Source organism: Malaclemys terrapin, chromosome 11 (assembly GCF_027887155.1).
Source record: "Malaclemys terrapin pileata isolate rMalTer1 chromosome 11, rMalTer1.hap1, whole genome shotgun sequence".
In the NCBI taxonomy this organism is placed as follows: Eukaryota; Metazoa; Chordata; order Testudines; family Emydidae; genus Malaclemys; species Malaclemys terrapin.
In genome coordinates, this window is record NC_071515.1 from 7702382 (window position 1) to 7716123 (window position 13742).

General features: G+C 48.1%; 1 protein-coding gene across 4 annotated transcripts in view; it reads left to right on the forward strand.

Annotated features, from left to right (window-relative positions):
* SH3BP4 (SH3 domain binding protein 4) overlaps positions 1-13742 on the forward strand; it is a 184112-nt gene that overhangs the window by 109273 nt on the left and 61097 nt on the right. For all 4 annotated transcript variants that reach the window (XM_054044147.1, XM_054044144.1, XM_054044146.1 and 1 more), the window contains exon 3: positions 10052-12414. In XM_054044147.1, coding sequence (XP_053900122.1) covers positions 10052-12414 — 2363 coding nt within the window. The remainder of the gene's footprint in view (positions 1-10051; positions 12415-13742) is intronic.

A 13742-nucleotide genomic window follows, 5' to 3' on the forward strand; every position in this document is an offset into this window, starting at 1 on the left:
AGAGGGGTGAAATATTGGAACGGCCTTCCGAGGGAAACGGTGGGGGCGACGGACCTGACTGGTTTTAAGATTAAGTTAGATAAGTTTATGGAGGGAATGGTTTAATGGTAAAACATAGTAGCCAAGGAATACCAAGCAATGGTAGGTAAATAGTATAATGGCTAACAGGGGTCAGGCTAGAGACTCTTGCCTACATGCTCGGGGTCTTACTGATCGCCATATTTGGGGTCGGGAAGGAATTTTCCTCCAGGGTAGATTGGCTGAGCCTCTGGAGGTTTTTCGCCTTCCTCCGCAGCATGGGGCAGGGATCACTAGCAGGAGGGTCTCTGCCAATTGAAGTCACTAAAACACAGGATTGGGGACTTCAACAGCAGAGTCCAGGGAAGGGGTAGGGACGGTATTGTGGCCTGCAGCATGCAGGGGGTCAGACCAGATGATCATACTGGTCCCTTCTGACCTTAAAGTCTATGAGTCTATGAGAACCTGACTTCCTGTGCTGGGAAGGTCGATCCCTTTGGCACTGAAAATAAACCCGGTGTTGACAGCACGCTCTGCCCCGGTGCTGAAAAGACTGTCGGCACTGAGCCTGCCTGCCGCTCAAATAGCAGGAGTGGACCTCCCACAAGGCGCCTACAAAAGACCCGCGGCACCGGGAAAAGCCAAACAGAAGTCTGTGCACGCCTCTGAGCACAGATTGCGTGCAGCGGAGTCAGAGCCTAGAGAACTGCAACTGCAGTGGTTATGAGCAGATCTTCCTGGCTCTCTGCATCCGGTATCCCCAAAGACCTGCAGGTCAAAGTGGAGGACCTCCCCTTTGATAAAGACAAACTCTTTTCCAAGAAAACAGACAAAGTCCTTCACACTGTGAGAGACTCTAGAGCGACCCTGGGCATCTATCTATCCCTTCCCAGGAGACAACGGTATCAACCCTACCAGAGGCCACGCACACAACAGTATCACCGGCCTCAGAACAGACCATACCCAGGAATTGCGCTCTGCTTCCTAGGCGCAGACAAAATCAAGCGCAAACAGCTACCTCCCACCCATCGGGAAATAAACAACAATTTGAAGCATTTGTCAAGGGTCTGCACGACCACCCCTTGACTCCACTGCCTACTTACCCGTTTGGCCACTGCCTCCAGGTTTTCCGCCATGCCTGGCAGCAGATTACACAGGACCGTTGGGTCCTGGAAATAGAGTAACTGAACTATCCCTTTTTATATCCTATCCTCCTACCCTTCCCCATCCCTCTTCAGGGACCCCTCTCACAAGCACCTACTTCGTGTAGAAGTGGCTCATCTTCTCCAGCTAGGTTCAGTGGAACCTGTGCCGACACAACATCTAGGGAAAGGGTTCTACTCCCATTACTTTCTGACCCAGAAAAATACCGGGGGATGGAGGCCTATACTAGACCTACGCCTACTGAACAAATTCATATGGGTACAGAAATTCAAGATGGTCACACTGGGCACAATAATACCTGCGCTGGATCAAGGGGGCTGGTTCGCAGCCCTCGACCTACAGGATGCCTATTTTCATATATCCATTCATCCAGCTCAGACGCTTCCTACAGTTCACAATCGGTCACGACCATTTCTAGTACAGGGTACTCCCTTTCGGACTCTCCACAGCACCGAGAGTATTCTCCAAGACCCTAGCTGTAGTCGTGGCCCACCTCCGCAGACACGGGAACATACTTTTCCCCTACCTAGACGATTGCCTCATACGACGAGATGCTACATGCTACCCATTTCGCCATCTCCCTCTTCCACAGCTTGGGCCTGAAAATAAACATCCAAAAATCCACCCTGACACCTACACAGCAGATCGAATTCATTGGAGTTTACTTGGACTCAGTTTGAACCAGAGCCTCACTCCCACACAACAGATTCCTCACTATCATACACCTCATACGTACGCTCTCTGTTCATCCCAGGATAAAGGCAAGTATTTGCCTACAGCTCCTTGGCCACATGGCAGCCACCACCTTCATGGTCAAGTATGCCAGGCTGCACATGAGATGTCTTCAGGGTTGGCTCAACTCCAGCTACAAACCCAGCAGACACAGCCTCTGCATGCTAACTCCTCCAGCGAACGTACTAGCTTCCCTGCAATGGTGGACAAGACCAGAGAACCTTTGCATGGGCATTCCCTTCCAGCAATGATTCCTGATGCTCATGCTCACCACGGACACTTCCCTGATTGGTTGGGGAGCGCACAAGGCTGCTGGTCCGCGCCAGAGACGTGTCTACACATAAATCTCCTAGAGCTCAGAGCAGTGAGACAAGCCTGCCTTCACTTTCTTCCCCTCATAAAGAACAAACCTATCCGGGTCCTAACGGACAATACAGCATGTATGTTTTACGTCTACAGACGGGCGAGCACGATTGCACTCCCTATGCATGGAGGACATCCGATTGTGGAATTGGTGCATACAACACCACATACAAATGATTGCATCGTACCTACCCGGCTGTCACAACACTACCGCTGACACACTCAGCAGACACTTCTCCAAAGAACATGAATGGGAATTGCACCCCGCGATACAACAACAGCTCTTCTCCCAAGGGGCATCCTGTCAATAGACCTCTTTGCCACAACCCAGAATCACAAATGTCACCTATTTTGCTCCAGAGTGGGATTTGGGACTGCATCCCTAGGAGACATGTTCCTCATCCCGTGGCACAACTCTCTCATGTATGCCTTTCCATCAATCCCTCTGATACACAGGGTCCTACGCAAGATCAGAGACGACAAGGCCCAGGTCATGCTCATTGCCCCAGCTTGGCCGAGACAGACATGGTATCCTTGCCTGCTCCATGGGTCTGCTCGTCCTCCACAGTCTCTCCCCAACAGATCAGATCTGCTTTCTCAGGACAACAGACGAATTCTTCACCCTCCGCTCCAGAAACTCCACCTGACAGCATGATTCGTTCATGGTTCCAGACCCACGAATTAGCCTGTTCTGAGCGAGTCCGATATGTCCTCCTGCATAGTAGAAAAGCCTCCACTCATAAAAGTGGAAGCGCTTCTCCCTGTGGTGCTCAAATAAACACTTATCACCCCATATTGTGACTCTCCCTAACATCCTAGACTACCTCCTGAAACTAAAACAGGATGGACTCTCGCTCAGCTCCATCAGCTTACACCTCGTGTCCCTTACCACCTTCCACAGTTCGTTAGACAGCTATTCACTCTTTGCCTACCCCACCATAAAACGCTTTCTCGTGGGCCTACAAAATCTCTACCCCAAGATTTATCCATCAGCAGCTGCATTCAATCTCAATCTTGTTCTTCGCGAAACCTCCATTCAAGCCTCAGCTACCTCATCTCTTCTTATGTGCATGAAGGTAGCTTTCTTGGTTGCTGTAACATCAGCAAGGAGGGTAGGGGAAATAAGCACCCTGATGGCCTACCCTCCCTACACAACCTTCTCTAAAGACAAAGTTACCCTGCGACCCACACTCTAAATTTCTCCCTAAGGTGGTGTCCACCTTAACCAACCTATATACTTACCTACATTCTATCCTAAACCTCATGAGACTCTGCATCCCTCGACGTCAGATGAGCAATTGCCTTCTATTTAGACAGGACTAAACCATTTTGTAAGTCCTCGCGACTGTTTGTCTCCATTACCGAGAGATCAAATGGTGCAGCCATTTCTAAACAGGGCCTTTCCAAGTGGATCTCTGACTGCATCTGATCCTGTTACTGCATTCAGAATGCTCAACCGCCCAAAGGTATCAGAACTCATTCTACTCAAGCCATGTCAACATCCATTGCCTTCCTCCATAATGTACCCATTCCTGATATCTGTAAGGCAGCCACGTGCTCATCCGAACACACATTTACCAAACACTATGCTATCATGCAGGATACCACGGCAGACACCATAGAAGGCCATACAGTACTTCTACTCACTACTGCATCTGCAAAGTCTCACCAGCCATAGTGGGTACTGCTTCACATTCACCTGGAATGGAGCACTCACAGGGACAGCACTCAAAGAAGGGGAAGTTACTCACCTTGCAGTAACTAAGGTTCTTTGAGATGTGTGTCCCTGTGGGTGCTCCACTCCCCGCCCTCCTCCCCTCTACTTTGAAGTACTATTCTGACCTCTCCACGGTAGAGAAGGACTGGAGGGGGGTGCAGGATGCGCATGTTCAGGCAGACTCTGAGACCACGAGACAGCAGCTGAGCACGTGAGTCCTGGCCAGGCACTGCTACCAAAGATCTCCGATCAATGGCGCCGGGATGCACTGTCACCTGGAGTGGAGCACCCACAGGGACACACATCTCAAAGAACTTCAGTTACTGCAAGGTGAGTAACTTTCTCTTATGAGAGGAGACTCAGAGCTTGGCTTGTTTAGCCTAACCAAATGAAGGCTGAGGGGAGATAGGATCCCTCTGTATAAATACCAGGGAAAGAAAGGAGGTATTTAACTTGAGCCAATGTGGACACAAGAAGAAATGGATATAAACTGGCCATCAACAAGTTTAGGTTTAAAATTAGATGAAGGTTTCTAACCATCAGAGGAGTGAAGTTCTGGAACAGTCTTCCATGGAGAGCAGTGGAGGCAAAAAAAAACAAACAAACTGGCTTAAAGACTGAGCTTGATAAGTTTATGGAGGCAAAGGTATGATGGGACTGCCTATGATGGCATGTGGTCCATCAGCGACTACCAGTAGCAAAAATTCCCCAACGGCTGGAGACTGGACACTAGATGAGAAGGGCTCCGAGTTACTACAGAGAATTCTTTCCCAGGTGTGTGTCTGGTGGGTCTTGCTGAAATGCTCAGGGTCTAACTGATTCCATATTTGGAGACCGGAAGGAATTTTCCCTCAGGTCAGATTGGTGGGTCTTTCGCCAGGGTTTTTCACCTTCCTTTGCAGCGTGGGGCATGGGTCACTTGCAGGTTTGAACTGGTGTAAATGGTGAATTCTCTGTAACTTGAAGTCTTTAAACCATGATTTGGCGACTTCAGTAAGTCAGCCAGAGCTTAGGGGTCTGTTACAGGAGTGGGTGGGTGAGGTTCTGTGCCCCACAATGTGCAGGACGTCAGACTAGATGATCATGATGGTCCCTTCTGACCTTCAAGTCCTGTGAGTAAGGCTACGTTTTAGTCACGGGTATTTTTAGTAAAAGTCATGGACAGGTCATGGGCAGTAAACAAAAATTCACGGCCTGTGACCTGTCCATGGCTACTTCTAGATCTACTATATACCCCTGACTAAATCTTGGGGTGGGAGGGTGCTCATGGGGGTGTGGGGATAGTCAGGGGAGGGGGTGTTCCGGGAGTGCTGGGTGAGGGGGGTGGAGAGAAATCTGTGACTTCCATGACCTCTGTGACACATTCACAGCCTTACCTATGAGTCTGTCACACAGGGCATGACACTTTTCACAGCCCTGAGCAATGTAGTCAAGCTGTAGTGTAGTCAAGCCATAGTGTAGACTAGCCCTTAGGCCAGGGGTGGGCAAACTTTTTGGCCCGATGGCCACATCTGGGTATGGAAATTGTATGGCGGGCCATGAATGCTCATGAAATTGGGGTGTGGGAGGGGGTGAGGGCTCTGGCTGGGGGTGCAGACTCTGGGGTGGAGCCAGAAATGAGGAGTTCAGGGTGCAGGAGGAGGCTCCCCAGCTAGGTCAAGAGGTTAGGGTGTGGCTCCAGCTGGGGCTGTGGGCTCTGGGGTGGGGCTAGGGATGAGGGGTTGGGGGTGCAGGAGGGTGCTCCGGGCTGGGACCAAGGGGTTCAGGGCAGGAGGGGATCAGGGCTGGGGCAGGGGGTTGGGACATGGGAGGGGGTCAGGCTCCAGTTGGCGCTTACCTCAAGCAGCTCCTGGAAACAGTAGCATATCCCCCCTCTGTCTCCTTCACGGAGGCGCAGCCAGGAAACTCCTATTGGCCGGGAACTGCGGCCAATGGGAGCTGTGGAGGCGGTGCTTGGGGCGGGGGCAGCGTCTGGAGCCCCCTGGCTGCCCCTGTGTGTAGGAGCTGGATGGGGGACCTGCTGCTGCTGCTTGGAGCCAGGCGGAGCCACAGCACGTGTGGAGTGGGACAAGCCCCCGACCCACTCCCCAGCTGGAGCGCCGGAGCAGGGCAAGCCCTGTACCCTGCTCCCTGGCAGGTGCTCAAGGGCCAGACTAAAACATCTGATGTGGCCCCTGGGCCATAGTTTGCCCACCCCTGCCTTAAGCTCATGCTAGGATGCTAAAAATAGCCGGGTAAGCATTCTATCTTGGACTGGAGCTTGGCCTCTGAAGCCCAAGCCCATCACTACCACAGGATCTTGCACGAGTTGTGCCCAGTGTGTCTCAAGTACAAGCAAGGCCTAAGCGCAGTGCAGAACAGTGCCCAGGGAACCGCCACATCCCTTGCTGTTCGTGTCAAGAGGTGCTTTTAATTTTTGTGTTTCAGTTCCAGCGAGATCAGAGCCTGGAAGATGTCATAACTCATGTTTGTTGCCTTCTCTGCACCCCCCAAGAACACACACAGCTGGGCGGGTTCTCTTGCCTCTGGCTGGAATTGCTAAAATGTTCCTTTCAGGGAACGTGTCTGTGCTGGAGGTGAAAAATATCGTCAGCATTTTAAAGAGGGGGAAGACGCACTGCTTCTGTTACTCATGCTGCTGTTAGCTTGTAGTTGAGGCTCGTACTGTCTAGCACGCTAGCCTTTCGAGACGTGGTCAGGCTCCTGGCAGCATTGTGGGAATGATGGCACTATTAATTAAGTTCCAGGCACTGTAGAATGAAGAAGACCTAATGTCTGCATGTGATTTGTACACTGTAGCAGACGAATAGACTCCATCTGGGTGCGTGGTGGGGTCAGTTTGCATTGGGAAGCTAATAGACCAAGTTGTCTGTCAAATGTTTGATGGAGGGGGGGAACTGTGAGCAACATTCACAACTTCTTTACACTTTTTTTTTTTTTCTTTTTTCTATTCAGCCAGCCCTGCCGCCCAGCGGGCGTGCCAGAGGGCAAGGGGTGCAGCTAGAGGATGTGGAGCTGTGCAGTGCTCATAAACTATGCAGGAGCGCAGCGTCACTCCTACATGGCTTAGGAGATCTTCATGACAGTGGCTTTTCCCTCTGTGCAGGAAGTGGGAGGTAATGCCAATGCAGAGCTCCTGGGTCCGTCCTCCACCTAGGCTTCCCAGATGGCACTTGCCACATTCTGCAAATGTGCCCCTGCCCGTCCCGAGAGTGTGTTGTTTTCCTCTGTTCTGCTACCTACCTCTGAGCTAACAGCTGGTAACTAAGCCCAGGTGAAATCCTGGTGAAGACAAGGTAGTTTAAAAATGAGTTAGCAGGTCAAGATAGAGTATGGAGGGGGCCTATGGTTTCCCTGAACCTCCTAACTCGTGTTAAAACTGTCTTCACTAGGGTTTCCCTGTTAGCTAACACGAGTTCAGAACGCAGCTAGTGAAGACCGAGCCTCCCACACTTACAGTGAAGCATATGCTTAAGAGTTTGGCTGGATTGGTGCTTGGATGCCCAGCACCTGGCAGGATCAGGTCTCTACAGAGCAGTTGATCTAGATACTCGATGGGTGCTTAGTAGCCAGAAGTGATCTAGAGAGAAGATGCAGCTATGGCTGCGTTGTATCTAGTGACGTTCGTGACATTAACAGAGCAAACCCCAGCCCCAGAGCTGGGCGACCAAGTCACAAAGTCAGGTTAACTACCTGAGACCAGGGACAGCACAGCTGCGCTGGTAGAATTGGTGTCAAATAGAGAAGTAGCCAGTAACCCAGAGCAATGGCTGCATCTCACACCTTGCATCTGAAGAAGTGAGGTTCTTACCCACGAAAGCTTATGCTCCCAGTACTTCTGTTAGTCTTAAAGGTGCCACAGGACCCTCTGTTGCTTTTTACAGATTCAGACTAACATGGCTACCCCTCTGATCTTTGCAGGAGTTTGTCCTTAAACTTTATAAAGTTTCTAGAATTACAGTAGCAGAGCTACATTTTTGTATTTAAAGTAAGATGTTCCCCCATCTAGGGTAGCACAAAGCAACAATAGAAAGCAAAGGGACCCACAAGTCTCTTAGAGAAAACAAGCATTTAAATGTCAACTTTTTGTGCCTACGTTACTTCAGGGAACATCAGACCCATGTGTAATACTGTATACCGTATGGGCTGCAATAGCTAAGAGCTAGCAGAGGTGTTTAAAGACCTCCTGGGAGCTTTACTTTTTGAATTCTTTTCTGATATAACAGCATCATGTTGTAACAGATGGCTTATCAAAATAACCTTTCAAGTGCCTTCTCGGTCTTTAAAACCATTATATTCAGACAGCATAGAATTACATTGGGCTAGTGGCTTTATGCATATATTAATTTCTATGACCCTTTTATTTTGAGGGGCGGGATCTTGATTCTGCCTCAGTCTTGATACTGGGATAATCCAGCTTGAACAATTTTTTAAAATAGATTTTTTTTTTTTTTTTTTTTTTTTGGCTGTGTGTACTTACAAAAGTGGACTTTTTTCCCTTAGGCAAAAATCTCGTTGGTTTGTCTAGCAAGATAACAAAATGCTGGTGACAGATCCAAGTTTTACTTTAACATTTATTGCAGCAAACATGGTCTAACTATGAATGCAAAAAAGCTGACACCGGGCTGGCCATCTGTAGGCTATATTGTATTGTTTTAGGTTTGTATCAGGAGCTTTGTTACTATGGCAAAATACTATGCAGTTTGGCCTGCAGCTGAATGCTATGATTGGAAATGAGTTCGGAAACACTGGTTAATTCATGATAATACAGCAGTGGTAAGCTGCAGTGTTTATTTTGGGAGCTCCCATTACATGGACCTCTCTTTACACATGGAGTTAATTTTTATTAAATAGCCTTGAAATGCAAACGTTGGGGAAGGGGAGGGAAAAGCTGACAACACGCTGATTTTGGTTGTACCACAAAAAATAAAAAGCACGGAACTCTGTAGCAAGTGACTAGCGCTTCGATTGAGACAAGCACACTGACGACAATGAGGACTTGAGCACGTGTTTGAAGACCAGTATGAGTTGGTTTTGCTGGATCGGGGGCCTAGCTGAAGGATTGATTTTTAGTCTATTGGTATCTGTCCTTGTGAATAAATCCTAAAATCTTGTTTGTTTTTTAAAAAGTCTCCTTCGACAATCAATTCAGGGGAACAGGGATTTTAGAAGGTTGGTTTTTTGATCATCAGAGACCTGAGGAAGAGTTCTGTGTCAGCTCAAGAGCTTGTCTCTCTCTCTCTCTCTCCAACAAAAGTTGGTCCAAGAACAGATGTTCCCTCCCCCACCTTGACTTTCTCCTTGGTAATACTATTTAACTGAGCCCAAGGAGCAATCTGCGATTACAAAGAATCATCAGCCAGAGCGTTTTAAGATATTGCTGACCCTGTGCAGCAGTCCCCAGGGTTGCAGACTATAAGACTTGTTTGTTTTTAGCTGCTCAGATTCTAAGGTAACAAGCACCAGATTAAGAAACCGACTGAACAGGCCGATTCTGTTGGTAAAAGACATTCCCGATGTCCGACTCCTTTAAGACTCTGATAAAGCCCCATTAAATCATCTCCTTTATGTGCCATTTATCAGAGCCTTTTCCTTCTTTCCAAGCACTGACTTAAGAGCATGGAGTGCCAAATTCTCCTGTAGAAGAGGTTGTTAGGACCTTACTTGAAAGGGGAGGTAATGTGGTCTCATTGGTAAAATATTGGATTGGGAGTCAGGAGTCCTGGGTTCTAGTCTCAATTCTGCCATTGGGCTGCTGGGTGATGTTGGCCAAGTCACATCCCTGGTTTCCCTCCAGCCCTTGGACTGTCTGGTCTCTTTAGATTGTAAGATCTTCAGGGCAGAAGCTCGCTCTCACTACATATCAAAGCATCCAAAGTACTGGGTGGATGAATTTTAAATAAATTAGAAGTAAAATGATCAGATGATATGATAAAACTTGTGTCTGGCCTTCTCTGGCCAAAGTAATTGGATTGCTTTTCCAAGATGAAGGTTTAGTAAATAACTGTTATGACTTCTGCAGGTTGCTTGTGATACTTGTTTCTTTTCACTTTGCAGTGCCTTCTCCTAGTGCCTTGCTGGTAGACAATCCCACGCCTTTTGGAAATGCAAAGGAAGTTGTAGCAATCAAGGACTATTGCCCAACTAACTTCACAACCTTAAAGTTCTCCAAGGGTGACCACCTCTACGTCTTGGATACCTCGGGAGGCGAGTGGTGGTATGCTCATAATACCACGGAAATGGGTTACATACCTTCCTCCTACGTCCAGCCTGTAAACTACCGAAACTCTTCCTTCACTGACAGTGGCATGATAGACAATCTGCTTGAAAGCCCTGACGAAGGAGTCAGAGAGCTAGATCTGCTTGGAGAGTGGACTGATGTAAAGAGAAACTCTGCCAACACCTACAGTAACAACCCTTTCTTAAATGGGGTCCAAACCAATCCGTTTCTGAATGGGAACTTGCAAATGATGCCCAGCTCAGACAAAGAGTGCACCCCCAAAACCACTGTGGACTTACTGCTGTTTGACACGGCAGCTCCTCCATTTATAGGGGCCAGTTCTGCAATGAACAGCAGCATAAGTAACATCTTTGTTGAACTTCCATCCACAAATGGATTGGAGTTCGAACAGCCTGTGAGGCGGGACAATCCCTTCTTCAGAAGTAAACGCTCGTACAGTTTGTCGGAGCTGTCTGTCCTTCAGGCAAAATCAGAAATGCCAGCATCATCAGGGTTTTTTACTGGATTAAAATCGCCTACCCCGGAGCAGTTCCAGAGCAGGGAAGATTTTAGAACTGCCTGGCTGAACCACAGGAAGCTGGCACGGTCGTGCCACGACTTGGACTTGCTTGGCCAGAATCCTGGCTGGGGTCAGACACAACCTGTGGAGACCAACATCGTCTGCAAGCTGGATAGTTCTGGTGGAGCAGTTCAGCTCCCAGATACTAACATCAGCATCCATGTGCCAGAAGGACATGTCTCGCCAGGGGAAACACAGCAGATCTCCATGAAAGCCCTGTTAGACCCACCCCTGGAGCTCAACAGTGACAAATGCAGCACCATAAGCCCAGTGCTGGAGATTAAACTGAGCAACATGGAGGTAAAAACGTTCATCATGTTGGAGATGAAAGTGTCGGCGGAGGTCAAGAATGACATCGTGAGTCAGAGCTTGGTGGGATTACAGTGCTTGCGTAGTGACATAAAAGAAGGACCCTATACACCAATGCAACTCAGCTATTCCTATGGAGACATGATACAGGTGCAATTGGATAACCTGGAACCTTGTATGTATGTAGCTGTTGTAGCCCAAGGACAGAACGTCATATATCCTTACACTGTCTGGGACTACATCAGTAAAAAGATCACAGTGGGTGTCTATGGCCCCAAACACATACATCCTTCTTTTAAAACCATAGTGGCTATTTTTGGACACGAGTGTGCGCCAAAGACTCTCTTAGTGACCGAGGTTACACGGCAAATCCACGGCGTGGCGCCTGTGGCCCTGCAGCTGTGGGGCAAGCACCAGTTCGCTCTGGGCCAGCCACAGGACCTGAAACTCTGCATGTTTTCCAACATGACTAATTATGAGGTGAAGGCCAGCGAACAAGCCAAAATCATCAGAGGCTTCCAGATGAAGCTGGGGAAAGTCAGCCGCCTCATCTTCCCAATCATGTCCCATGACTTCAATGAGCTCTCAGACTTCACATTGAGGATTCAGGTCAAGGATGACAAGGACGCCATATTGACCCAGTTCTGTGTGCAAACACCACAACCACCTCCTAAAAGTGCCATCAAGTCCACTGGGCAGAGAAGGTTCCTCAAGAAGAATGAGGTTGGGAAGATCATTCTGTCCTCCCTGGCTGCTAGTAGCAAATATCCTGTCTTTCAGGAGCGGCCAGTTGCGAGCCTGAAGTATGGCAAACTGCTTAAAACTGTAGTGCGCCAAAACAAGAACCATTATTTACTGGAATATAAGAAAGGAGATGTCATAGCGCTGCTCAGTGAAGAGAAGATCAAACTGAAAGGCCAGCTGTGGACCAAGGAATGGTACATTGGCTACTACCAAGGAAAAATCGGCCTTGTTCACGCCAAAAACGTGCTAGTGGTTGGGAAAGTCAAGCCCAGCTATTTTTCTGGACCTGATCTCACCACCAGTGCATTGCTTGAGCAAATCCTGAGGCCTTGCAAATTTCTGACCTATATCTACGCCTCAGTCAGGACTCTGCTTATGGAGAACATCAGCAGCTGGCGCTCGTTCGCAGACGCCTTGGGATACATGAACTTGCCACTCACTTTCTTCTGTCGAGCAGAACTAGACAGCGAGTCGGAACGGGTAGCCTCGGTGCTGGAGAAGCTGAAAGAAGACTGCAATAATACCGAGAACAAGGAGAGGAAATCTTTCCAGAAAGAGCTAATGGCGGTGAGTACTCAGCCTGTCGGAGAAGTTCTTAATCTATTAAGAAATGTGTTCTGAACTGGGAGTAGAAACAGGAATGTAATGTGTTTGTAAACAGTCCATACAAACAAAAGTACATCTGATTCTGTGGGGGTTTTTTGCAGCATATTTTGATGGGAAACTGGCCATCCTTCACTGTATTCATATTACAGCAGGGCCTAGAAATCCCCAAGTGGGATCAGGACCCCAGTGTGCTAGGTGCTGTACATACACATAGAGAGAGTCCTTATCCTGAAGAGCTAACATGGCACAGAGACACAGAAAGCTGAAGTGACTTGTCCAAGTCACACACCAGGTCGGTGGCTAACCTGGGAATCCAACCCAGGTCTCCTGACGTTCCTTCCAGTGCACCATCCAATAGACAACTTTGCGCCTCAGTGGAGTTCAGTGAAAATGACTTAACTGCTAGGGCAGTTTATGAGTCTTCTATTCCCTAACAGCACAGGGAATTATCGTGATCAGTAACGCATAGTGGGGCACTGCACCATAGCTGCAGTGAAACATCTTGAACAGGCCGCTCGCTGTTCCACAGTTAAAATGTTAATCAAAATGCAAATGAAGCTGTACCTCCAGATTGGAGGGTGGGGCATTGATGGTTACATAGCTATAGAGGCCCTTCACAATCCTTCTGTCTTTGAGTGGTGGACGCTGTATGTTCAGAGCCTCTGTGGGGTTTTAGGCAAATACATAGACGTATGTGTTTATTTTAAAAGGTAGCTGATCCAAAGCCCATTGAAATAATTGCAAGTTGTTCCACTAGCTTTAGTCGGTCTTTGGCTTTAAAGTGGTTATTCGTGCTCTGAAGCCATAAATAAATAAATACCGTGAAGAATTCCTAGTCACGGAGGTGAAGCAACTTAAAGCCAAAATAGTTTGTTAAAGCTTGTTGGGCATCGACAGCCATTTGGAGGTTTTATGCGGGAGCTTGTAATAAGACAGCAAACTGGCATATAGCAAGAAGTTAAAAACGACTCCTGTACAGGAATATGTTGGTTAACTGTCAATTAAAAAAACCTCGTGCACTGAAGTATAGCAAAGGGTTCTTCTAAATATTGCAACTGGGAAGAAAGAATTCTGCATCTTCACTTTTATATAGGATTAAAAAACAGGCTTCTTTAAAAAAGGATTTTCCTGCCAGTTATTTTTAATCAGGAACCTATTTGCTTCGTCTCTTTCCCTGACCATCTTCTAAGCATATTAGGTAGACTGGGTGACTGTAGCAGCTTGAATTTAGGTGGCTCATCCTGAACAATGGAGTACTCATATAGTATCAGAGGGGTAGCCATGTTAGT